The sequence below is a fragment of the Uloborus diversus genome, chromosome 3, assembly GCF_026930045.1.
Source record: "Uloborus diversus isolate 005 chromosome 3, Udiv.v.3.1, whole genome shotgun sequence".
Lineage (NCBI taxonomy): Eukaryota > Metazoa > Arthropoda > Arachnida > Araneae > Uloboridae > Uloborus > Uloborus diversus.
Window position 1 is genome coordinate 100,629,409 of NC_072733.1, and position 27,124 is coordinate 100,656,532.

Here is a 27,124-nt window from a genome sequence, read left to right on the forward strand (position 1 = left end):
TCAAGCTAACTTCGCTTTATTAGGATGCAAATAAATGAAAAGTCTCGATTTTTGTTAGAACACACACTTCAAGTTTTTAAAGCAAAATTCCATTTTCTTTATAAGTCAAAAATTAATATGCTGAATCGATGGTTTAATTTTATTTTTGCTTCAACTGTGTTCACAGATATTAATGTTATGTTTATCATAGGACTTTAAAATGCAATTTAAAAATAATTTCATCAAAAATATTTCTTTTACAAGCCGTTTTTATACCTTTGATGTTTTCACTTTAAGAATTGCGATGTCTTTGCATCCGCTATGGGAATCCGATTTTTCGAATTTTTGATTTTTAATACGCTTTGTTAAGAAGTAAACAAATGAAATCTTTTTATTTTTGTTAAAAGCATGGAATTTATAAGTTTTAAACGAAATTCTGTGCTTTCTAAGAGTATCTTGGGTCAAAATGCTGTACAGAAATATTATTAGTATAATTAAACATAATGCAGAATGGTAGATAAATATTGCTACTTGAGGGAGCGATGCCATCCCCCCTCCCGCCAAATACTAGAAAAACACCCCAGAATGATATTTTCAACATAGAAGAGGAAAACACTCTAAGTTTAAATGATGCAGTTTGTGCCTGCTCAAAATTCTAAAATTTCGATTCAACAAATTTTTTTCCCCCGAAATTATTTAATTTTTCACAGAATTAATTCATTCTTCACAAAATTATTTTATTTTTCACAAAAAACGGACCCTGTGAAAAATCCTGGACAGACCCCTGAAAAAAATTTATTTAATATTTAGAACAATATTTAATTCAGCAAGAATAAATTTCAGAAAATTAAATCTTTCAACATTTTCGATGTTTGATTTTTATTACTGGACAGTTGATTTTTTTGTTGCTGGTTTTGAAGTATCATGTTTTCATTGGTGCTATTTAGTATGTTTTTCTAAAATTTAGAAGTCTGAAACTATAATCTCATTGCATTATAGAAATGTTTGTTAATTGATGCGTTGTAAATGTCTTTTGTTTTTACAGAAGAAACAGCTGCTATTATGTGTGTTACAGTTTACAGCTCTTTTAATAGAGCATAGTTTTTCTCGTCATTTTTATAACTCAATGGAAGTAAGTTTGCATCTGTAGGTCTTGTTGTTTATTTAACTACATTTTGAAAAGCTGTACAGATTCACAGGAATGCACAACCTATGGTTCGTAGGCCAAAAGGGGCCCACAAAGCCTGTTAAATTAGACCACGGCTAGTTCTAAAAAAATTTTTTTTTAAACATTTTTAAAAACTAATTTATGAAATATTTACCTCCTCTATTGTTCTAGTGTAGAATTTGAAGGTCCTGTACAGGTAGATTTTACTCTCATTTATAACTACCATTTCCCCAAAAATCGGAACATTAACAAAAATTAGGCAATAAAAATGGCACTTCCATCAAAGTGAAAATTATTAATGAAATAGAATGTTGAAGTGATAAACATCATATAAATACAACATTTTCGTAGCATGTCAGCCCCTTTTTGTCCGTTTTTTCGTTTGCATTTAGCAAGTAGGCTTAGCCAAATTTGGTGCATTGCTAGTGATTGTGTAGCAGCCTTTGAGCATCTGTTTCTGGTTGGCTAATTCTCTAATTATTTTTAAAGTCGTTCACAGTACAAAATCTTCTGAGCTGAAATACTAAGACATTTTTTTTCGTTGACTTGGATTTTTTAACGCCCTCCCTCTAACGCTTTTGAAACTGAAATGTTTTGTTTCAAATTTGTCAGTGAAATTTTCTACTGTAAAATGTTCATTCATTCCTCTTTGCTGAGTATGTTTTTTTTATTTTTAAAAAGGGTTTATATATGATTAAAAAAAAAAAAACTTAAACACTTTGGACATTGCTTTTCCAACTAAAATGAGCTTGGACTGTTTTTTTCTAATTCTGATAATTGATTTTAAAAAAATTATTTAATTAAATGCTGATGTACTTATTTCACGAAAACTGCCAATAAGATAAAAATCTTGGATTGGCCCCTTTATGTATTCTTCATAGAAAAACTTGTATATTTGAATACAGCTGCTTATGCCCCTGTGTTTAGCTGCACATGTATCTGCAAACAAGAGCCGACTCCAAGGCTAGGTCTGCTGCTGAAGAGGGTGTCCTCTCGGGGATCTCCCCTTTAGTGAGATTTCCACCATGGCGGAAATAGAGCTAAACAGACAAATGAAAACTCCTCCCACCCACTCATGACACTGGCAAAATGAAATCAAAATCGGAGCAGGAATCTTTCGAACTCAGACGTAGTTCCCACCTACAAAGGCTCTTTGGAACCCACAAATGTTTTTGAACTTTTTGGAGGTATATGGATTCATAAAGATTGCTTAGTCCTGCTAGACAATTCAGAGTCAAGAACAAAAAAAAAATTCTGCAGACACATTTGTGTAATGAATTTGCAGTCCAAAACTAGAAATATAATTCAAATGAAGCCTTTTTTGTTTTGAACCTTGCTATGACTAGATTTTTGAAGTATTACTACAAATTTTCATGAAAATTTATTGCAATTATATATATATGTGATATCAATGAATTGTGCATTCTCGGACATCTAAATTTTAGTTATCTGCTCTGCTAAGTTTAAAAGATTATAATAATGAGTGACCTTAAGAGTGCGGTAGCTATGTATTCTAGAATTAAACGTTATCTCCAAATGGAGTGCTGAATGCGTCATACAAGGATTTTTATGATTTTGATCCCCCCCCCCCTCCCCGCCATACTCACACAAGCGAACCTCAACATAATTAATTCCAATCTTTGTGGCCCACTGTTTCAAAAAAGGTTGTGCATCCCTGGATTATAGCATGATTTTTAAATTTGACCACTATTTTTTTGTGCCTTAGTACCAGAAATCCTATAGCTTGCATTATACTTTAATTTCCTCATCTTTGATTTTTTGTTTTTGCTTTTTTTTTTAAATTTGCTTTAAAAATTTGTCAATTATGTTGATAATTATAAGCAGCTACCAACTGCTATGAAAATATTGTAGCTTCTATGAACTGTAGCCTTGAATTAAGACGCTACGAAAATGTCCAAAGATTACAATCTTTTTTTTTTTAATTCTAAGAAACATCTCAATCATTACAGCTAATGTCTGCAATTTTTAATTCATGTAGATAATAATGCTTTTTTACTCAATGAAGTTCCAAATTTTTTTTAAAAAAGAAAAGAAAATGAATTTTTCAAAATTGATAAAAAGTGAGATATCAAGTAGTTTTTCAAAATAAATAGATGTTTGTCTCCTCATATAAATTTAAATGTAAAGTACTCATTGTGTCCATTACATGTGTTATTAAATGCACCGTTTACACCTTACCCCCATAAGTTTAAAGACTACTAATTTAGGTTTTCAAAAGTTGGTAGCTTTGATTAAAAATAATAATTGTAGTTAAGCCCTTAAAATGCAATTCTGAAATATTTTACTTGAATTATTTTCTTTGCCACTTGTATATTTCCGATCACTTTTTAAAAATGCAATTTTTTTTGCATCCAATGTGAAAATCAGAATTTTCGAAGGTGGTAGTAATGAAAGTGGCTACGCACATACACATACCAAGCATGGCTAATCATGTTGGTGTTCAGAGGTGCAGTAAATTGGAAATGAACCAATAGAATATTCTATAACTCGCTGTAGCTTCGTTAATATTCAAGAAATTGCATTATGATTGTTTCCAGAATCTTACCTAATCCTAAATTTAATGACTGCGAGACTTTGACCTTAGGAGAGAAATGCAAATAATTTATAGATCAAAAACATGTTAAGCTATGCTGTTTTAATTGCTGGTTTAAATTTTGTTCTTTATTACAAAGGCAGAAGTTTCCAAACTTTTCCAATTTGGGGCACCCTTTGAAGAGTTTGAATTTTCTCATCTCACGCAACTCTTATGTCTGTTACATACATATTGATACCATGGACATCTTGCCACACCCCTGGCCTCCTCTTACGTACCCCGGGTGTCACAGCACCCAGTTTGCGAGCCCCTGCTCTGAGGTATGATTTAGGAACAGTTACATTTTCATTAGGAGAAACCACCCACTGTTCTGAGAAAAAAATCTCTCTTTAAGAGAGTTGGTTATGCACACAGCTGTGAACACTGAACTGCCTAAACAACTGAGACAAAATATTTTTATAATTTGTAAAAAGAATAATATATTTTCAAAAGAAGTGTTTTCAAAAGAAAAATACTTCCAACTCTTTTAAAGTGTGACTTTTTGCATGCTGTTTGATAATTTATATAATGAAGTTTATTTATTTGAAAGTTATGTTGGATTAAGTTTTAATATTGTGACAATAGTTTGGAAAAATTTGTGGTTTGGATATTGGTTGTTAATGGAGATTGTTGCTTTTAAGAGGTGATCCACTCATAGAAGTATCACTGTATAGCAATGATTTGTCAAAACTATAGTGTGCTATGAAGTTGGAAAGGATGCTTGTCTCGAAGCTAAAAATTGTTTCAGAAATGCGTGTAAAAATGTTTTGCTATTATAGTTGTTGATGATAATGTTTTTGTCCTCATTGTGTGTTTCTCTTTGTTTTTTCAGCATTTAACCACACTGTTGTCATCAAGTGATATAGATGTAGTTCTTGCTGTGTTGAACTTACTTTATGTATTTAGGTAATGCAATCCCTCACAAGAGTCAAAAAAAAAAAAAAAACTCCTTTATTTTACATTTGAAACATAAAATTTATTTTTCTTTGCTGCCCTTGTGTTTGTTCATTTCTTTCCAGCTTGTACTTGTATTCTGCATTGTTATACGTATATTAGGGTGTCCCAAGATATAATGGCAAAAAAAAATTGTGAAATCGGATACGCATACCCTCCATATTTTTTCCATTTCACCTCAGAAACATGAGAAAATATTTTTATTGCAATAAAATAACTGGAACCTGTGCCGACTTGAGGTCAAAGTTGGACCTGAAATCCTGTACAGTGACTACGGTGGAAAGATTCCTAACTGTATAATTCCTTACTACACACAACATCAATTTATTTAAAGGAGATATTTACAACAATATTACACTACAAGAAACATTACTGCACATATTTTCATTTCAATGTTTGCTTCTTGCAGTCGGGATATATCTTCCGGTGCTCTTGAATGAAACGTAACACAAATTGTTTTTGTTCATCAGCTGTTCGCAAACCATGAAAGTCCTGCATCATTTTTACCTCTCTTTCAGCTGCATTGTTTACTGTTCTAGTGATGTCTGTAGTAGCTTACCTATTCATTTAGAATAATACACTATGGTAGGATAACTATAACATTTTTATTTACAAAGAAAATGAGAGATTGTTATCGATGTATGTTAACGATGCGAGTTACATAGCTGTTTCATTTACATTCTTTCATACAGTTAAAAGTAACAGTTACTCAACAATACCACGGTTACAGTTACACCTATGTTACAAATATATTACAGTTCTAAGCATCGAGACCGTCTATTTTGCATCAAGGAATGAAATATTATTGACCCATAAAGAGGAACTCTCGTTGAGAAAACTATAATCAATTTTAAGTCTGGTAAACAATGACTGGCTTTTGGCTCGTAGGAAAACATCAATTGTTTTCTCTGCAAAGTAATAAAATAACCAGTAACAAATACATGTTATGAAGGAATAATTAATTTAACAACTAGATAAAATCAATGTGCAAAACTTACCATACAATGAGCAGCAAAGATCTTTCTTTGATGGAATGTACCTTTTCTCATGGGTCGAGAAGTCTTCTCTTATTAAATTTCTCACCGTTTTTTATTTTATTTTTTCTTCTACCTCATCATCAAAAAGAGCTAAGACTGCTATTTCGTCAGACAAATACGATAAATGCTGGATGAATTTTTGTAGAGCAGTTTTTGAGATAATTGGGTCCACATTTTCGCACGCTTTCTAAGATTTCAAAAAGCACAAATCTTTCACCGCCAAAATGCATTTAAGCCATAATTTCACGTATATTGTCACTACAAACAAGCAGACATCTAACAATGCTTCATTTTCCTTTGTATCTAATTTTAGTTGTGAACTAAATAGTAATAGTTTTAAATAACCTCAAGCCGTCCACATGGAGCTACGTGCATGGCTCCCTTGGTCTTGGTTTAAATTTCTGTATCTCCACCTAAAAATATGAGAGACAGTTCAATCGACTCTTGAATGTCACCCCTGACGTAACATTCGTAAGTTCAGCACGATAAAAGCCAAGTAAATTTTCAAGTTCAGGTACAGTTCGGAACAACTCCGCAGCTCCTCTAGAGCACTGTATTTTAGTGAGATCTATGTTTTTATTATACTCTCTGAGATTTCTGAGAGTGGAATATCAGGGTTTTTTGCCACTTGCTTAATTTTCACTTCGAATACTGCCTTTAATATAATATAGCAGTTCATATATATGATAGCGGCAAGCAAAGGAAAGCATTTCTCTATCAAATTTTTGCTCAAGAAGGGCGCAAGCACCATTAAAACGACGTGTATTGGAAGCTGTAGTATCATAACAGAGAATTTGAACTTTGTTTTGAGATTCCAATCTAAAACAGCCTTCAAAATAGCTTGTGCCTGTTCTTTTCCTGTACCATTATCCAGTTTAGGCACAGCAATGAGTTATTCCTTACATCCATATGAAATTTAGGTAAGCGATCTTCTTTTGATTTTTGAGCACTCAAAGCAGGTAAGTTTCCCATCCTAATGTAAAAATACTACATCTGGTACCTCGTATTGAAAATCAATTTTTATTCTTTCTGCACATTCCTTCTGCTTTTCAGTTCGAATTTTTTGATCTGAAGATTTACTTGTCGAAAATTCAGCAAAGTGCATCAATAGTGACTTCAATAAATTATTTTCAAATAAAAAAGAACCGACTTCAAAAAAAAAAAAAAGGAACTGAAAAGTAAAAAATAATGGATCATACTTACATACGATTTTTTACCCAAATGTATAAATCAAATTTATTTTACAAATCCTGTACAAAAATCAACTAAACACCCAATTATAAATTAAACACTGATTTTTATTACTGTGTGATGAATTATTTTAATGCCTAACTAATTATATACGATTTCTTAATTTTTAATAACCTTTTCAAGTCGGGGCCTGCTATAAATTACTACCTAACGTAACTGACAACTCACTAAAGTTGAACACTAATTTAACCAAACGCGAAATTGGTCTTTAAATCTAAACCTACTCAGTTACGTTAGGAGACCTTGACTTCAAAAGGTTATTAAAAATTAAGAGATCATATACAGTCGTCACTCAATATAACGACCATCTCTGTGCCACAGAAAAAGGTCTTTATAATGAGTGGTCATTATAAGAGATAGAATTTTTTAAAAATATACACATGCATCATGCATGTTCCGTTGTTCCAATACAATTGGCACTTTTTTAAAGATTGCAGTAAAATGCCCAAATTATTTTTCATCATAGGATTTTTTTTTTTTAATTATAGGTGCAAAAATATTATGACAAAATATTTGTAAGTAGAAAATATAGGAAAATTTGTATTATAGTAGTTACAAATCATTTATTTTCTGAAGATAAAATCAGAAACAGTTGTTTTCCTTTTTAGCACATGTGATTTTTTCAAAACATAATTTTCCATTTCAGTTATAGATGATATATAGTGTTTTTCTTGCTTTTCAAAGAAACACTTAAAAGTCTCTCCAGCATTTGAAACATATTGGATTAGATGATGCAGAACGGTCGTTATACCAGAAGCAAATTAACATAGAGTTCATTGTTGGTTAGAGAACAAAGTTGGGACTTTTACCACTGGTTGTTATAATGGATTGGTCTTTATAATGAGTGGTCGTTATAATGAGTGCCGACTGTATAATTAGTTAGGTATTAAAATAATTCATCGTAGGGTAATAAAAATCAGTGTTTAATTTATCATTGGGTGTTTAGTTTAGTTGATTTTTGTACAGGAATTGTAAAATAAATTTGATTTATACGTTAGGGTAAAAAATCGTATGTAAGTATGATCCATTATTTTTTATTTTTCAGTTCCTTTTTTTTTTTTTTTTTTTTTTGAAGTCGGTTCTTTTTTTATTTGAAAATAATTTATTTTTTGCTTTTTAGTGGTGTAAATATAAAATAGGTACGTAGGGTAGAGTATGTGGTTCACTCTTTACGTACATCTCGAGTGAGAAAGCACAGGAGTCTGAAAACAGCTAAGATGAACAAAATAGAGAAAGAAAAAGCGCACAGCGTCTCGGAGACTTCCCAAGACTGTGAAGAAATGCTTTTTCAAATGCGCAATTATTTACAAAGAAAATTGTCTTCATCATCAGTTTGACTTTATTAAAGGATGCTTTCCGAAAACAATTCACGAGTCACTAAAAAACAACCTAAATCGCTTTGACTTTGCCCATAGAATTTGAAGAGATTTTTCAAGGATTCCAGCTTCAGATACTGATTTGATGACCATGGGATCACCTGGGAAGTATATACCTTTTCAAGCGAGAAAAAAGGGCAATTTTGCAAATTGGATTATGCGTGTTTGAGTTTACAGGGGACATACATAAAAAGATTCTGACGCATTGAGAACGTCCTTTTTGAAGTCGGTTAAAAAAAGAAAATTTCTTTATGCGCATAACATTTTATACGATTGGCACTAAAAACTGATCTTTGTTCCTCTACAGGATTTATTTGTGCGTTAATCTAGTTAGAGCTATTTAAATGTCAATGATTTTCCTAACTATTTTATATTTCACAATAATATGTTAGGGGAAATAGTTATGGAGGAGGGTTCTCCCCCAAAGGAAGAGCCCTCCGAAAAAGGAAAAATACCCCTCAAAACACCCTTCCTTTGCCCATAAGGGGGCACCCCTGACTAATATTAATGTTTTATGGTACTTTCTTTAACACTTCGTAAAGAAAGTACCTTTGTTTTATGGGGGGCACTTTCTTTAACAGAGGATTTTATATTTAATCGTTTGATATTGAAATTGAATGAAGTTTATTGTTTTTTGCCCATAACTTTTTTCTAAAGAGCAAATATAGTGAAGCAAAGGTTCGGGTCTTAAGTTAGATCCCTTCTATGAATTAAACAAAAAAAAACCATAATCGTTTCTTTAAGTGAGAGGCTATGAGTTTACAAACAACAAAGCGCGAGTATGAAATTTATTTTATAATTCCAGTACAAAAATCAACTAAACACCCAGTTATAAAATAAACACTGATTTTACAAATACAAAAGTGACAACCAGCACCAGGCTCTGGGCCCAGCTAGACTGGTTTAATTACTATACGATGAATTATTTTGATACCTAACTAATTATGGCGTCTTCTAGTAATCAGGGAGCATAGTGCAAAAAAAAACCCAACTAAGTCTGTAAATTAATATTACCCTAACTGTAAATTAAGCTGAAGGCATCATGAAATATTAAATCTAGAATACTAGTCAAACTTCAGAAATCGGACGCCAGTTACGATATGTTTATTAAGGAACATAAATTTAATCTTCGGAGGGAGCGGCGGGGTTTTTTTTGTCTTAAATTCCCCTTGAATTTAACACTAAATATGTTTCAAAACTGAAATATTAAAAAAAAAGAAAAAAACTTTGATGACTAAATGAACTTGTTTATTATCAAAAAAAATTATAATAAATTAATTCAACTATTTTCGTAGCAAAATGCATTTAATTTACTGATTTGCTACATGAGTTAGAAATACATTAGAAAGACGAAACTAAAATTAGCAGGCGGCGGCGTGAAAATCAAACCCCGATGGGAGAGAATTATATACGTATTGTTCAAAACAAGATACCTCCGTCAAAAAAATGCACGGTTCATGCCAAAACCACGTGACCCACTGTGACATATCGCGTAGTGAGGAAAGGTGATCTACGTAGCCACAACGTGTGAAATTTAAAGTTTCTTAGATTTCTCCGGGACCCCTCAACAGATCCAGACAAAATTAACATGGGACCATGTGAGAAGCATACCCTTACAAACAAAAAAAGAATTTTTCAAATCGGTCCAGTATTCTTGAAGTAATACGAAAACACACATAAAAAGCCGCAAGCCGAAATCATAACCTCCTTTTTTGAAGTCTGTTAATAAACAGAGAATCCCTTATACTTAACTGACACCTGTCCAATGCAGCAACTAACTTTGGAGTAATAAAATCGCTCCTCATTACATATTTACTTGTTCCAGGTTCTGATACAGGGTGGTGACAGATCAGGGAAATCAGGGAAATATCAGGGAATTTCGAAAAAATAACAAAAAAATCAGGGAAAATTTTATGAAGAAATTTTTTTTTTTTTTTTTTTTTTGCATTACAAAATCAAGTATCCTAATACCCTACACATTTTCCGACAATTATCTGTTCAAAAAAAAAAAAAAGTAAAATTAATCAGGTGCAAAGAGGAAGGCTTCATTAATGCCTTAGCTCCTTTGCCTTTATTCCATTACGGCAAAGTGATTAGCGTACTGTAATCACGATTTCAAGAAGAAATCTATGGTTTTTGAATTAATACTGATAAAAGCTTAAAAATTACTTCTTCGCGTTTTTAATTGAATTTCTAAAATTGAACTTTTAATAAAAAAAAACTTCGTTTTTTGCCGTTATATTATTTGCTGTCGCCGCGATTATAAAGGTTTTCTTTTCTTCAGGCCTAAACGATTCTTATATTTTATAACCATGTTGTATTCTTCTTTTATATATTTTGAAATTGACTAATTGTTTTTTTTTCTTGCATTTCAAAGTTTTCTTACAAAAACAATCCAAGATTTTTTTCGTTACATACTTAAATCATTTGAAATAGTTAACTTGTGCACTTGAGTAAATATCTTTATTTTTTTTATTGTTAAAATGCTGTATTCATTCATTAAAACCTATGTCCTTGATTAGAGAAAAGCTCCCTCTGAATGGATGTCAAAAGGTTTCTTCTGTTTTGTATAATTATGTCAATTAGTTATATAAGAATAACTACATCACTTCTATTCTTTCATTATTACTTGTTATTCTTGCAACAATTATTATACTGTTTGAAAATTTAATTCAAAATAGTTTCAATTACTTTTTAGTTCTACCATAAATACACATATGTTTTTAAGAGTGATTTTAATTGTTTCTTAAAATTCTAATGCTAACTGGTTTCTGGAAGTAAAGAACTTTTTATCAAATTCTATAATCTTTCCATGTGGAAAAATTTAATATACTATTTTGTAGTTTTTTTTTTCAAAAAAAAAAAATTGATATGGTTTTTTTTTACCATTTTGTTAAAAAAGTAGCATTTTTTAAAAATATATCTTTAGTTCATCAACTTTACACAACTTAAACCGCATTGTATACAAGCATACAATGGATTTCAAGTACAGCAAAGAAAGGAAACCATTATCATTGGTAACGTAAATCAGGGAAATTTGGTGAACTTAATCTGGGAAAAGTCAGGGAACTTTTTTTCACAGTTCCTGTCGCCACCCTGTGATATATTTGTTCCAGTTTTGATGTTTCAGGGAAATCTTATGAATGTATGTTTTCACTAGAACACAAAGAGTAATCTTCTTGTACTGGTTCGTACAATTCCGAGGATGTTGGAGTGGAATCGTATGTCATGCGCCTATTTCCTTCTTTGACAGCTCAAAGTCGAACCCTTTCCTCTTTGTGGGCCAGCTTTTTATCCACTCCACTTAAGTGACCGCATAGGCCGGAATCTGTTTGGAGTAGCATGAAAATCCTATCTTCCTCTACTTTGATTAACTGAAGAGCATCAGCATGTGTGCAATATCGAATAAATTGTTTAAAGTACTTACAAATTCTTGTTGGCTCTACCTGAATACATCTTGCAGTTTCTTTGTATTTTTTTGTAAGTCTCTCTAAATTTGATACAGGTTTTTAAGTTTATTCACACAATTTGGCGAAGATTTGATGGGAATGCGTACCTTTTCCCAAAAGATGATACATTCGTGAATAGCAAGTTTTGCTCTTTCACTAAAGATTAAATTTACTTCTCGAACGCTATAAAATAAAAAGACAGAAGTTGTCCGTTATAAGGAAGTTTTGCGCTCAAAATTTCATGTCTTACCACTCCTATTAAAATGCTGATGTGTGCATCACATGACTTCCTTTTACTCCAATTTAATAACATTTTCTCATTATTGGCAGTTTTAATGTGATTCAATAGTTTACTCTCTAAATATCACCAACAGTGGCCAAATTGAAACCAGATATAAAAAAAATAAAAAATAAAATAAAAATTGCCAAATTTGTCGCCAAGTTGGCGACCAAAACGCTGGCGATACATCGCCAAGTGTCCGCCAAATTATAACACCACTTGAGTGTACATCAAAATCAACCAAAAAGGGAGGTGCACAACTAGACCACACTGGGAGTCTACATACCAAATTTCAATTTTCTAGGACTTTCCGCTTTTGAGTTATGCGACATACACCCGCGCGTATGCACATACATACACTGGTGTGCAAAAATTAAGGACAAGTATAACTTTGTACAAAAGCTTTCCAAATCAACACATTTGATATTGTAAGATCCCCAAAACGTAAGGACATGTGTAATGTAAGCAACACTTTCTAAAAGAGAAATCAGAGGGATAAAAAGAAGCTTTATTGAAAAAGTAAGCATGGATCGCAATGCGACTGAAGGCCGAAACATCCCTGTGAGGGGTGTCCAGCAAGAAACATCCGGTCTTTAGTAGGGGATATGATCTCCCCCGACTGCTAGGCAGGTTTCACAGCCTCTGCCCATGCTGAGAATGAGGGTGTTAATGAGTTGTTGAGGCATTGCTGCCCATTTGTCTTGCAGCGCCAATCGAACCTCTGAATCGTTACTGGTGGTAAGGTACGCGCTGCCAAGCGTCTGCCTAGAAAATCCCATACATGCTCGATGGGATTGAGGTCCGGAGTTCGTGCCGACCAATCCATACGTTCAATATCCTCACTCTCTAAGAGCTGTTCGGCAGCTACTGTGCGATGACATGGTGCATTGTCGTCCATGAATAGGAACTGCGGACCCATAGCGCCTCTAAAAAGACGCACATATGGAAAAAGAATCTCGTTACAATAACGGGTCCCATTCACTGAACCTGCGTCGAAAATGTGAAGGTCTGTACGACGACCAAGCATGATGCCTCCCCAAACGAGAACACCACGACCTCCATACCTGTCCCTTTCAATGATGTTCGAGGGATGATTTCGGCTTCCCTGCTCTCTCCAGATGAGAATCGCTACTCAGACTGAATCTGCTCTCATCTGTAAAGAGATCTCGTCCCCATTCATTGTCTCTCCAATTCCGGTGTTCCCGGCACCACAGAGAACGCCTTCTCCGATGGGCAGGCGTTAGAGGTACACATCGTATAAGGCGTCGTGCAAAGAGACCACCACCGTGCAGTCTTCTGGCCACGGTTAAACGCGATATCGGTCGTCCATTCGCCTGTGTCGTGTGTCTAGCGATTTCTTCCGCTATCGGCCGCCTGTTTCTTCTGGCCTGTAAGACAATATAGAGGTAATCTGCGGTTGTTTGGTTCCTCGTGGACGACCACTACTTGAGCCCCCGGATAGCTGTTCCTGTACTTTGAAATTGTCTCCAAAGTCGTGAAACGATGCTGTGAGCAATTCCGAACTCTGCAGCCACACTTGTCACACTGCGGCCTTCCTCCAACTTCCCAATGATTCGACCTCGGGTAAAAGCATCCAGATGTCGTCTAACAGATTGATTATTCGCCATTTCTCGCTGAGGCAGCAACTCGGTGTGATTTTAACTGCTATACGGCGTGCAATCTCTTTGCCAGAAATACTGATCTTACACCGACAACATGCTTTATACTACTCTGACACTCCCCCATTACGTCTGTCTGCATAACTGCGCATGTGCTACGGTACATCACCTTACTTAATCTCCTGATTGGTCTTTCTGTCCGCTCTGCCTCTTCGTTCAGCTGATATGCTAATTTTTCGACTTTGTCCTTAATTTTTTCACACCAGTGTACGTACATACAGACGTCATGAGAAAACTCGTTGGTTTTCTCTCGGAAATAGTGAAAATGGTTATTTCAAGTGTCTATATGTTCTTAGGCACTTATCCATGTGTGGTCGAGTCGAAAAAAAAACTCAACATTCATATGGGGGTGAGCAAAATGGAAATTAAGGTCGATTTTTGACTGAGATTTTTTTTTCGTGAATACAGTACTTCCTTTTACAAAAAGAAAGTATTGTATTTGCAAAAGAATTTTTTCCCCTAAAATCAACCTTAATTTCCATTTTGCTCACCCCGAATGAATGTTGAGGGTTTTTTCGACTCGACCACACGTGGATAGTGCCTAAGAACGTATAGCCACGCGAGATATCCATTCATTCTAAGTAAAAGTTATAACTTTTATTTGGATTTTTTAACTGTATGCAGTATTATTAATTGAAATCATTGATAATAATTTATGCAAGAATATCTAGATTATATATACTATGTATTGTTTATTTTTTCATATCAGTATTATTCATAAAAGGTGTCCTATATTTGTCCTATATTTTTGGTGGAAAATGTCCTATGTATTAAAAGTTGACCACTTCTACCCCTGTGAATAGTTCCACAATCCATTTCACTGCCCGTGCGTGATATGGGAATGTTAAGAATACACGCTTCAGAATACATGAATAGTTTCTAGAAAGGATAAAATATACTTGTTTTTCACATCATCACTGAAGCAGAGGAAGTAAATACGCTGACCTGCTAACTAACTGCTGTAGTTCAAATCTTCTAATCTCAATATTGATGGAAGAAATTCTCTTATATCTTTTTGAAGTGTTTCTTGATTGGTAGTTTTTTGCGTTGTATGGATACCCTACTGTAATCCAATTCCTTTATATTTTGCATTTAGTGCATTGCCATGGTCAATAACAATTTCTCAAAAATAACAAAGTGAGCATTTTATTGAATCACCAGATCCACATTGTTTGAAACAGGGTTTGTACGGGACCTTACAAGTACTTACATGTCCTTACAAGGGCGCCCATATAGGGGGGCGAGAGGGGGCTAGAGCACCCCCTTTGAAATTAGAACTTCCTTGCTTTTAGTACTTTTTTCTTTGTAAAAATGTAAAAACATTTCTTTTCCAGCCATTAACGAATAAGTTATTAAAAATGTCAAATTTTAATGACTCTAATCTGTCCTGAAATTAGTTTCCACAAGGAAAATATCCAGCTAAACCACAGGGAAAATATCCAGCTAAACCACAGGGAAAATATTTGAGCCCCCCCTTGCAACTTTGCATATGGGCGCCCATGTGTCCTTACTTTTTTATTTTGCCTTATAAGTGCTTACAAGTAATTATTTTAATGCTTCAAGTCTTTATAAGTCCTTATTTTTACTCTGCCACTATTTTAGAAAATCGGATTTTTTTCGTAATAAAGCCCTTGCGACTCACTTCACCCAAACTGTGGAGGGCAAGCAGCAGTATTTTAAGAAATTAAATTTCTCTAATTGATCTCCTAAGCTGCAGGACAAGATTACAGTTGCTTAAAGTGTCAGTTAATGACATACAAATAACCAAAGCAATGAGAGCAGCTGCTACATCCGCTAGAGTAAAATACACCCAGTATTTGGAAACTGAAAAATCAAAGGGAAAGAATGAAACAAAACAAAAGTAATGTAAAGCATTAGAGGAGGAAGAAAAATTTTTTTAAAAAGAAAATGTTTCTCCAAAAAGACATAATGGAAACAAATGCAAAAGCAAATCATTTGGCCTTGTTCATTCAATCACATGAACAAAGGAAAACACTAACTGAAAAAGAAATAGAAATAAATTCCTTGGATGTAAAATTACAGGAAAAAAGTTCGGAATTAAAAGATATTTAATCTGATTGCTAGTTCTTGATTTTTCCCCTCCATTATTTTATTATGTCACATTTTTTGGAATTTTTGTTGTTATTTTTTTATTTTATCTTTTATGTTCTATATTGTTCATTATTCTCTAATAGATTGAATTTGAAAATGTGTGCGCCAACTTTTTTAAATTCTGTTCAGAAGATCTTATTGTTTGGAATTTTTGGTCCTTACAAAGTCCTTACTTTTGTTTTAAAGAAGTGTATACGAACCCTGTAAAAGATTATCACACATCTGACTTGTAGATTTTGTAACTTTAAATAAGTGTACAGTTCCATGTTTCAAGGAAAAGTTTATTCTTTTCTTTAAAATTTTAATTATATCAAACCTCAGAAGCATAATTTTTAAAGATATTATTTACAAGTGCCTTCGTTCTACCAGTAGTTTAGTTTCAATATTAGACTGCCCCAGCACTCTGTTAGTACACATTAACGAAAGCTAATGACTAAAACATCTTAGTTTTGTGTGGGAGCGAGATCAAAGTCACATTTTCCTTTCTGTATTACATTAACAATATCCAAATACTTTTGCTTGCTTTTTAAGTAAGTTTGCAAAACTTCGATTTCTTTCTTAATTAATAATATTTAATTTTGCAAAAACTTAGAGTTCTTTCTAAATTCATGATATTTAATTTTGCAAAAACAGTTGATACTTTACCTATAAATCTGTAAATGTTCCTCTTTTACACTCTGGCTGTGAAATGGGTTATTAAAATGGTTAGTGAGTCTGTAGGTAGGGTGTTTTTTAGGATGAGACAAAATATGGATTAATGTGAAAACCTTTGTGCTCGCAATCCTCAATGCAAAAATTTAGTCACAAGTTCAACTTCAAACCTTGATTGAAATGTAGAAACTTGTTTAAAACCAAATAGTTATTATTATTGTAAGTTACTTTACAAATGTACGAGTCCTGTTAATAATCATTCTTCTTGGGAACTGCAGGTGGAACACCAAGTGCAACCACCAAAGAGCTGTATAGTGCACATTTACTGTAAAAAATATATACAGTTGGGATCTAAAAGAAGAAATACCGCAATATACAAAATAAACCGAAAACGTCGTTTTTTGGATGATTTCACATAATTTTGTGGCTGATGCGTGAACTAAAAACTGTAAAGGAATTACATATTTTCAAAGATATATTAAAAGATTATTAAAAGGAAACATTTAAATGGGATTCGAATAAAAATTTTGAATTTTTATAAACATATTTGAAAATTGACCATTTTTTACCTTTTTTTTCAAATTTTGCTGCCAATGCACAATCTGAAGACATAAATATTAATTTTTTAATTTTTTTTCCCATGTTTAGATTGGCAATACACAACTTTTTTTTGCTATTAGAAGTTGCTTATCAAAAATATCGTTTTTTCGGCTCACCCTAATGTGTGTATGTATGTTGCACAACTCAAGAACGGCATGTCCTAGAAAATTGAAATTTGGTACATAGACTCCTAGTGGAGTATAGTTGTGCACTTCTCCTTTTGGTTGCCTTCGGGTGTTTCTAAAGGGGTCTTTTGCCTCTTTTTGTTGGGAAATCATTGTTAATTTCGATGTAAACTCAAGTGGTGGTATAATTTGTCGGACACTTGGCGATATATCGTCAGCATTTTGGTTGCCAACTTGGCAACAAATTTTGCCACTGTTGGTGATATTTTGAGAGTAAACTATTAAATCACATTAAAATTGCAAGTAATGGGAAAATTATATTAAATTGGAGTAAAAGGAAGTCATGTGAGATATACATCAGCTATCTGTAAAAGGAAGTAAAAATATCTTTTTTCGAGCTACGCAATTCCACTGCCATGTTTCGCTCACTATGGAGGAATTATACTGCGCTCACTGACAGAGGTGTATTCGTACTGACACGTTTGATGGTTTGCACATTGCCACTGATAAGCCCCTACATCTGTTTTGATTTGCTCTCTGTGCACCATTTACAGCTGTTTTGAGCTTTGCAAAGTATCGCGTTGCCAGCGTTCGCTTGCTTAGGAATACATGTGGTATTTACACGCTTAGGCTCAAGTCTGCATGGGTTACCATGTCTCAAATTGCATGAAACATTTTTTTCAACGGTTTTGACATAAAAGGAAAAGAAGAAGAAGGTATGCGTTAACAAAAAACGACTTTGATTTTTTTGGGACACCCTAATGCGGGAGGGTGCGGCAGCTATTTGAGGACACACATTATAGGAGCCACATTTTTCTGCATTTTACAAAAATATACATTTTTTCGTTGGAGATAGAAATTGCAGACCCTATTCTTACTCGGGGAAATGAAGAGGCATACGGTTAATCTCTCCTTGGCTTCAGGGAAGACTGATTCAGAAATTGCAGAGTTCTTGAAGGTCATTTGTTTACGAAGCTCATAGAGAGTCGAGAGCTGCAAAGGGGGATGCGGTAGCAGTTTTGCAAAGGAATCGACATTGTCGATGTTCTGACAGTGTTGGGACACCTGAATTTGTCAGCCGGTCCATAATACTATCGATGAGGACCCCTGGAAATCGATGAGTGCATTCGCTAATGAGCAGCAGGTTGATGAGACTGCTATCCGACGTGTGCTTCATGAGGACCTCCGTTACTAATTATATGTCATGCGGAGAGGACTGTTCATGACCTACAGAACCAAGGTTGATTCCTTGACTAGAGCCAAAAGCCTTCTGAACAATCTCACACACTCTTAGGAGCCAAGACTGCTCTGGTTTTTCTCGGATGAGAAGAACTTTGTTCAGGACTAAAAGGTGAATTGCAAAAAAAAGATCGTTGGCTGTGTAAAAGCCCTGTTGAGGTACCAGCGGTTATGCATACCAAATTTCCAGCATCAGGGATGGTTCTTGGTGTGGGGAAAGACGTGATGCCTCCTCATTTTTTTTTTGTCAAAGTGCCTGAATTGCTTACACAAAGGTATTAGTCTGAGTTTTTCAGTCCTGGATCACTACTGTAGCACGTCGGAGACCGTATGTTCTTCAACAATACTCGACACCAGTCCATAAAGCCAGAAAAACTCAAGATTGGTTAATCAAAAATTTTCACGATTTTGTCATGCCCTATCATTTGACCTCCCGGCTCCCCAGATCTCAATCCAATCGACTGCAGTGGGTGGGGCGTAGTTGAGAGGGACTCTAATAGTCGTTCCCCGCATCACAGTTGCAGCTCTTAGAGCTATTATTTTTGAAACTATGACAAAAATTCCGAAGACTCATCTCAATATTGCCTGCAGTCGGTTTCGACAGCGTATAGAAGTTGTCATTGCCGCTGTTGGTGGGTTTTGTGAATGATGTCGTCCAAAATGTATCTGACCACCTGATCGAAAACTTCAATTTGTAATAAATGCTCTTCTTCCTCAACTTGTTCCTTTTTTTCTATGGACATCAATTTGTTCTTAAATACCTGCTGCACCTTGTGTATAGAGTAGAATATTTTTAAAAAGTTGATCCTTAAAACTCAATTCCCAAAAACCGCACTGCTTTTCAGATGTTATCAGTAAGTTATAGAAGTGAAGAAAAAAAAAATTCTGCATTGGAAGCATAACAGTATTCTTTGGCAAATTAAACAGTCAGACAAAATGAAATTATATCGTGATGTGTCTATTTTTTTTTTCGTTAAACTAAAGTAAAGAAAGTGTTTTTTCATAAAAAAATCTTTTTTTCCCCCCAAGGATTGTTTAATGATAGTTTTCTGAAAAAGTTAGGGATAGTTTACGGACGTTAAGGATAAATTTCTGCGTCTTCTGCATAGGTCTAACCTTGAAATATTGCTGTTTCAAGTCTACAAGAGAGCCTTTTTATCAGTGCAAAAGTGCTCAACACACAACGAAAAGGGCGATGGTGAACACAACCTCTCTCTTTTATGGAAAAATGTTCTCTCATGACCATTTGTGTGTTAAACAATTTTTCACTGAGGAAAGGCTGCATTGTAGCTTTTAAATATGTATATGCTGCATTTTCTTCACAATTTTTGTGGTATTTATTGTGTTTTCAAATTTATCATCTTAAGTAAATCATTCATATGTCCTTAAAAATGTTTCTTTTAATTTCATTAATGTAAAATTAATTTTTGTATTGTATGAAATACTTCCCGTTAAGTGTTAATCTAAATCACGTAGTACATGATGATTTAATGTTTCAGAAAAAGAAACAATGTATTGAACACAAGTCCCCATTTATTCATCCAGCTATTGCTATGATTTTCATATATTAAATCAGTATATTTTTATGTTAATATTTGATTTCAAAACTTGTTCACTTGCTTTAAAACTAAAATGTTTTTTATTTGTAGCAAAAGATCCAATTTCATAACAAGATTAAGTGCTGATAAACGACAGACGTTATTACTTCGACTATTATATCTTGCTGAAGTAAGTATAATAATAATAATATATACGGGGCTTAATTTCTTACAAAAAAAATGGAGGCCTATGGTCCTCAAAACTTATTTTCATACTTAAATAGTCTGAATTTTGTCTAAAACCTTAAAATTCAGATATGAAAAGAAATGCAAGTGCTCAGCTCCCATGGTTTTCTGTGCAAATTAAGCTCTGTGAATATTTATACATACAGTGAAACTTCCGTAACTCAACACAAGCAGATAACTCGACTACCCTGATAACTTGACACACATTTTTTTCTCATGGTTGACCCAACGCTAATTTCAATGGGCAAATGCCTCTAACTTCACAAACATTTGCGGGAAACCCCATAGGTCGACATCCAATTGTTATTCTAATTCCATTTTCGCTACCAACATTCTTTCATTTTGACCTTTTCTCAATATTTTATGCTGTTGTTTCTCGGTCAGTTATTTCTTTTTTGGAAAGCTCTTTTAGGCCACCTCACTATACTGTTAGTGCAATTCTAAAAGATTAGGAAAGGGTAAGATAAATGTACCCAGAGGAGTCTTTGAGAGAAAGAAGGCATCATGACGTCTTTAAAACAAGTGTGAGCAGGAGTATTTATTTTGAACAGACCTGACTGACAAAAGCTTTTATCTCTCTTCAAAAATCATAGAATTACTCCATGAGACATTCAATACCGTAAATATCCTATCTGTAATCCAGACAGTTCCACACGTTTTGTGATACCATTCTGTCAAATGAATACCAGTGCATCACAAGTGGACCTGTCAGTGATTCATAACGATGTATTGATTCTGTGAAGCCTTCTTGTAGTTGCTTCTGTGTTTTTGTCATTGTTGATTGATGACATGAACTCCTTGGAAAGAAATCACATCACACGGAATATGTGGTGAATGGGATTACAGATTGAATGTATGCCGTGTAACAAAAATGTTCACACATCCAAAATTTCTTATTGAAAAATCTTTGACACGTTTATCTTTACACTCATACATCACTCATTGTACCATGTACAAGTTCTGAAAACCATTTTTTATTATACTACCCTTCTAAGCGCAAATGTGGTATATGTAGCTGAGTTCAAAATGAAAAATTCCCATTTAAAGTTTTGCGCCTCCAAGCATTTGATTCAGATGAAACTTTTTTGGAATTTTTAAAAAAATATTTCCTATCGACTAATAACCATAAAACATTCTATTTTTGAAAAATATGTGACAAAGAACCACCTGGTGATAGCTCAATTTTGACAAAATGTGCAGATACCACTTTTGTGCTTAGCACGGCAGTATAGGATCCATCATTTATGCTCACTCTGCACTTTAATATTTGTTTATATAATGTTATCACAATGCTTCTTTTTGTTTTTTTTTTCTGGTAGATTTTTATGTAATGAACCACTATGTATTTAGTCACTTTGCAAATGCTATGAGTTATCAACAAATAGATTTGCAAGCTTCTTGTATGCCCTTTTAAATCTTTGACATAGTTGTTCTATAGTAGGGAATAATTCCTTTTTCTTTTAACTGATAGAGTTGGGGAGGAAAAGAAAATGGATTTGGTCTTGCAGAATGCTGTCAGAATTTACCAATCAGTGTAAGTAGCTATTATTTGAGGATATGTCACTCTGATTTAAAAATGTAGTTTACCTGCCAATGTTCCAAAGATGACTTTTGCTCTCACACCACTCTCATCCCTGTATATAGTCTGTGTAATCCAAGTGTTCAGTAATCCAAGCTAAGCTGCTGCCAATTTTGAGCAACTTGGATTATCGAGATTTGACTGTGTAATGAACAATTATGTACTCTTCACTTAATATAAATCAAAGACCTCTAGAAATGAACTGTCAAAACTTTTTGTATTTCCTTTTTAGATGTCTGATATGTGATTCATTGTTTTTGAACAAATCATTAAATTATTAAAAGAACTCCCCCTCCCCAAAAAAAGTCTTTATGTGCTGTATCATTTTGTGATTAAAGCAGAATCTTTTATAATGTATAATAACATCAAAGAAATTTCTTTGTTATGGGCTTACAATATAAAATACAAACATTTGAAAATATCTTTTTTAAAGATTTATTTATATTTTTTCAGTCTTATCCTCCAAGTGCTTCAACTTTACATTTTGAATATTATGCAGAATCCCATGGAGACAAAATTCCAAGGAAACAATCAAATGCAATAATTGCCATCCACATTGATCATGTAGATAAAGTAAATATCATATCCTTTTTTATTACATCTGGTTGCTATACAGTGCCGGCAAAAAATATATTCACATTTGGTTCACAGTTAAAAAGTTTACATGAAAACTTCTTGTCATGATTTTACTTGACATGTTCCTTAGTGATTTAGTCGAATATGTAATATTTAGCCACAATCTGGCTGAATATTCGCTGCTGAAAAATTATTGAAAATTAGAAAATTAATCTCAAAATCGTTACTATGTCTTTTTTCTTCCTCTTCTTTTTTCTCTCTCTCCTTTTTCTTTTCTTTCTTTTTTTTTTTTTGAGTAAAGAGTTTTTTTAGCTTTGTACAAGCCGAAATCTGTGAACCAGTCGAATTTTTCTGCAGCCTGTCCACTGATTGAGGGTTGCTGGAATAAACTACTCAATTATATAACATTTGATCAGTTGATAGATACTTTAGCAAACTTCAAATAACTTTCTAAATAATATGCAACAGATTAGTTTTCATATTGCGTCATTTTATCTATAACTAATGCCTTATGCTTTTCTATTCGACTATGCATTCATTCTTTTTGCATTGTAATTTTACATGCTTTTTTTAATTTTGAGTGATACTGAAATCTTTCATGAATCTTTTAGATTCCGTATAAAACACCTTCTCAAATAATGGAGGAACTTGTTGATAAATATGCAGTTCCTGAAGACAAACAGGTACGCTTTTAATAATCATTTTCTTGATACTGTACTACCCCACATTAGCCGGCATGCCACAGAACTCCTCCTATAATGCACGCCAGACAGAAATAAAGTTTTAAAAATTTTTAATTACATTAAATACATATCTGAATCGTAATGATTTAATTTTGTTAAAATATAAATTTACAGTGCTATTTTTATGATTCGTGGAAGAAAAATCTAACCGATTACAAATAATTTTTAGAAAGAATCGAATTAAAACAAGCAAACATTTCTAATCCTAAAATTAAAATATTTTGCTATTGGATGCAAAATAATATAGCTATTTACACTCCTTTCAGCATTGAGTTGTGTATCAAATGAGTGGTGGACGGAAAAACTGCATTATTTTGCAAAAATTCCCATTTTAAAGTATTTTTGGCTAAATAAAAGAACCATTGTGGCCAGCAGCGGATGGGACAGCATGAACCGGCCCTGGCATTTACAGGTCAGCCGGCCCCTTAAGACTTGCTCCTTGAAGAGGAGACGCTCCCCCCTCACCCTTTTTTTCCAGATGTAAAAGATGTAATATTCGTGTAGATGTTGGGGGGTTCAAGGGCACTCCCCTGGAAAATTTTTGAAATTATAGCTTCAAAACCGTATTGTTATATTATATTTGGATGACCTTGGGCGATATTTGCGGGAGGGAGTTTTGGAGAATTCTCCCAACACTTTTTTAAAATCAGAGCTTTGAAACGTATTTGTAAGCAATGTTCGCAAACACTGGGGAGAAAGGAGGGCGTTCAGGAATTCTTTCTACGCAAAATCTCTCAATTGAAGTTCCCGATGCGCCAATTTAGGTGACAATTGACACTCTTTGGAGGGGGGGGGGGAGGGTGATGTTTTTTGAAACTAAAGTTTTTCAACAAGTTTGTTACCGATAGATATCCCCCCCCCCACCCAAGTATCTCAAAGTCTTATGTGAAATAACGGTTGTGTGTGTGTGATAGGGAACTTTTCATGCGATATTGCGTGAAAAGAGAATGTATATTTCAATGAACGTCTTTAAACTATCTTTGACAATGTTAATGATAACAAAGATCTGATCCCCTTCCCCCCCCCCCCTCCGGGAATTTTTTTAAATTAATTGTCTTAAAAATGCATTGTAGATGATCTTAGGTAATGTAACGGAAAGAGATTCGAGGGTGTTCTCCAGGAATTGTTTCATAACTGAAATCTAAAGAAAAGGATTGTAGGTCTTCTTTATTAACGTAAAAGGAGACCGACAATTCTTGGAAATTGAAGCTTAAAAACATTATTTTCGTCGACTTTCAATGACGTGAGGGGGGACGGGCGAGCGTGTTGGGCGCAAAACATTTTCGAAGTTAGCTTTTAAAACGCAGTTTTTGACGATCTTTGGTAATTTTAGTCAGTAAAGCTGTTCTGGGACCTTCCTTCGGTAATTTTTCGAAATTTGAATTCTAAAACAAAGTCGTAGATGATATTCACTGATGTTACCAAGGGTTCGAAGGCTCTTCTTAGAAATCTTTTCGGAATTGAAGCCCTAAAAATGAAATTTCAGACTATCTTTGGTGATACAAGGGGGAGGAGAGATTCGATGACCTCTGAAAATTTTCTAAATTGTAGTCCTAAAAACAAAATTTTAAATTATCTTTAAAGATGGGGTGGAGTGCTTCTGCAGGATTTGGGTGATCACTCTCCTGGAAGCATTTCGAATTTTAAGTCCTAAATACAATATGTAGGCCATCTTTGGTGACGACAGGCAATAGGAGATGGGACTTGGTTCTGATTTAGAAACTTTCCCTGCATTCTTTCAAAATAAAAGTTTTAAAACTCGTTTTTAATCTACCTTGGAGGTGTAAAATGAATGGTAGGGCTCGAGGATCTTTCTCCCTTCCGCATTCTTTGCGGACTCCCTATCGTTTTATTAAATTATTGATACAAATGTTATGGAAAAACCTCCCCGCAGTATTTCTTTTACAAAACCATTTTAGTTCTTTGGTTTTTTCATAGTGAAATTTTCAATTTCCAACCTGTTTAAATTTGTTTGAAATTAAAGTGTTTGCGATTCGTTAAAATAATCTTTTAACATTTTGGACTGATGCGGTACTTTTCAGTGACACCGTAGGTCTTCTCCCAACTTTATTTTACTTTAAATATCCACCAGCTAGAATATCTTAAAGTTTTATTGTATTTTCGATTTATGCATTCAAACGTTTGGTATTCATTACAATATTTTAAATCTCCCCTACTGCACTTTAATTTTTTTTCTGTTTAACGCATTCCCCTATGAAACGGCCATAATTATTAATCTATTCATTTATTGTACTAAGTTGAAACATGTCATAGGTTTGTACTATGTACTGAATACTTTTTACGTTGAAAAAAAAATTACTAAATCTGTCAGAATGTCCCGAAAAATTTCAGCTGCTTTTATTTATGTAAATTATAATAAAGAACTGTGGATGTTCCCCTGAATAATATTCAAAGGTTTAATTGTTTAATATTCAAGGGTTGCATTTTCTTTCAAAATTTTGCTGAAAAAATTCTTTTTATTACGGGAATTCCACTTGGTATTGTTACTTTTTTTTTTTAATACTGAGAAAGTTTTCTTTCTTTTTTTATTTTATTTTATTCATCCCTAAATTAAATTTGGCAGCTTCAGTTCTACGCCTTCCCTGGCGACGACCCTGCCTTTACATGATCATTGTCCCCTAAAGACTTATTACAGGCAGCTGTTAGGGTAATAGAAGGTCCTGGACAGTTATGCAACAAAGTTATCTTATCAGCCGACTAATGAATTTACTGCCACACAGTAAAATATCTGATTGCTCACAGCATAAGTTTGCAGATTTTTTTTTTTTTTTTGAATTTTGTAACCATTACTTTTCTTGCAGCATTTTTCTTATAAGTCGTTTAGAAATATACCGGGTTATTATGAAATTTTCAGAGATATTTATTTTTTTTTTATTAGCAAAAAAAGGAAAGAAAAGAAATGTTTTTTTTTTACACTATTTAATTGAAAGATTCAATGCGGCCCCAACAGAGGCGGCCCACCGGGCCCATCCGCCACTGATTGTGACAATGAGAAGCAAAGGGATGTAAGTGCTAAAGTTAAAAAAAATGGAGATAACCAGTGCAAATAGTAGGAGAACCTCCAGGGCCGTAACTAGACTTATGTTTCAGATGGGGTTTTACCAAACACATTTTTTGAAATATTTGTATGGTCTATCAAATTTGGTTTCAAAGTGTATTCTATTGATTTTTGTTACAATAGTTTATCTAAATGGAAGGAGGGAATGTTATTACAAAATGTGTCATATTGTTACATAATAAATGAATTTCTCAATAATTACCATAAACACACAATGCATTTGTAAAATTTTTCAGTCATACTTATTTCATTTCACAAATAAAATTGAAATAACAATTACGTTATTATTTTTGTCATCAAAATGTAAATAAATAAAATAAATAAGTGAAAGCATTTCTTTGGCTGAAAAATTTGAGGGGGTTTGAACCCTATAATCCACCCTCTTGCATATGGCCCTGAGAACCTCTCCTCTATTTTGAGACAAAAGATGGTACTCAGCCCTGGTAGGTGCTGAGATATAGCACGATTAAGAAAAGAAACTCGATGAAAGCCTACCTAGGATCTGAACTTTAAATGCATTTAACTCGAAACTTTATTACGTCCACTTACATCCCTTTGCTTCTCGCTGCCTCAATTGTTCTGTTACTTTTGTCTCATAAAAGGTTTCAACAAAAATTTAAGCATCCACGCATTTAGGACAGAAGCAACAAACTCATGCAATTAAAAACGTTTTTTGATCATTTGTTGTCAATAGCTGGGAATGTGCTACAGCAATTTATTTACTACATGTCATAATTTTATTCATCTCCCTGAAAGTATCTCTTATATTCACAAGGATATAAGCATTTATTTTCCAAAAATATCAATTTTGTTTGCATATTTTTGGCACATAACACAGAGTTTTCCGTCATGATTTATCAAACTTTCAGA

General features: G+C 33.7%; 1 protein-coding gene across 1 annotated transcript in view; it reads left to right on the top strand.

The window, feature by feature from the left end:
* Positions 1 to 27,124, top strand: part of LOC129218399 (E3 ubiquitin-protein ligase HUWE1-like) — a 736,974-nt gene that overhangs the window by 149,907 nt on the left and 559,943 nt on the right. The window contains exons 5-10 of the mRNA XM_054852650.1: positions 1,025 to 1,111; positions 4,573 to 4,646; positions 20,143 to 20,221; positions 21,749 to 21,811; positions 22,310 to 22,429; positions 23,044 to 23,115. Coding sequence (XP_054708625.1) covers positions 1,025 to 1,111; positions 4,573 to 4,646; positions 20,143 to 20,221; positions 21,749 to 21,811; positions 22,310 to 22,429; positions 23,044 to 23,115 — 495 coding nt within the window. The remainder of the gene's footprint in view (positions 1 to 1,024; positions 1,112 to 4,572; positions 4,647 to 20,142; positions 20,222 to 21,748; positions 21,812 to 22,309; positions 22,430 to 23,043; positions 23,116 to 27,124) is intronic.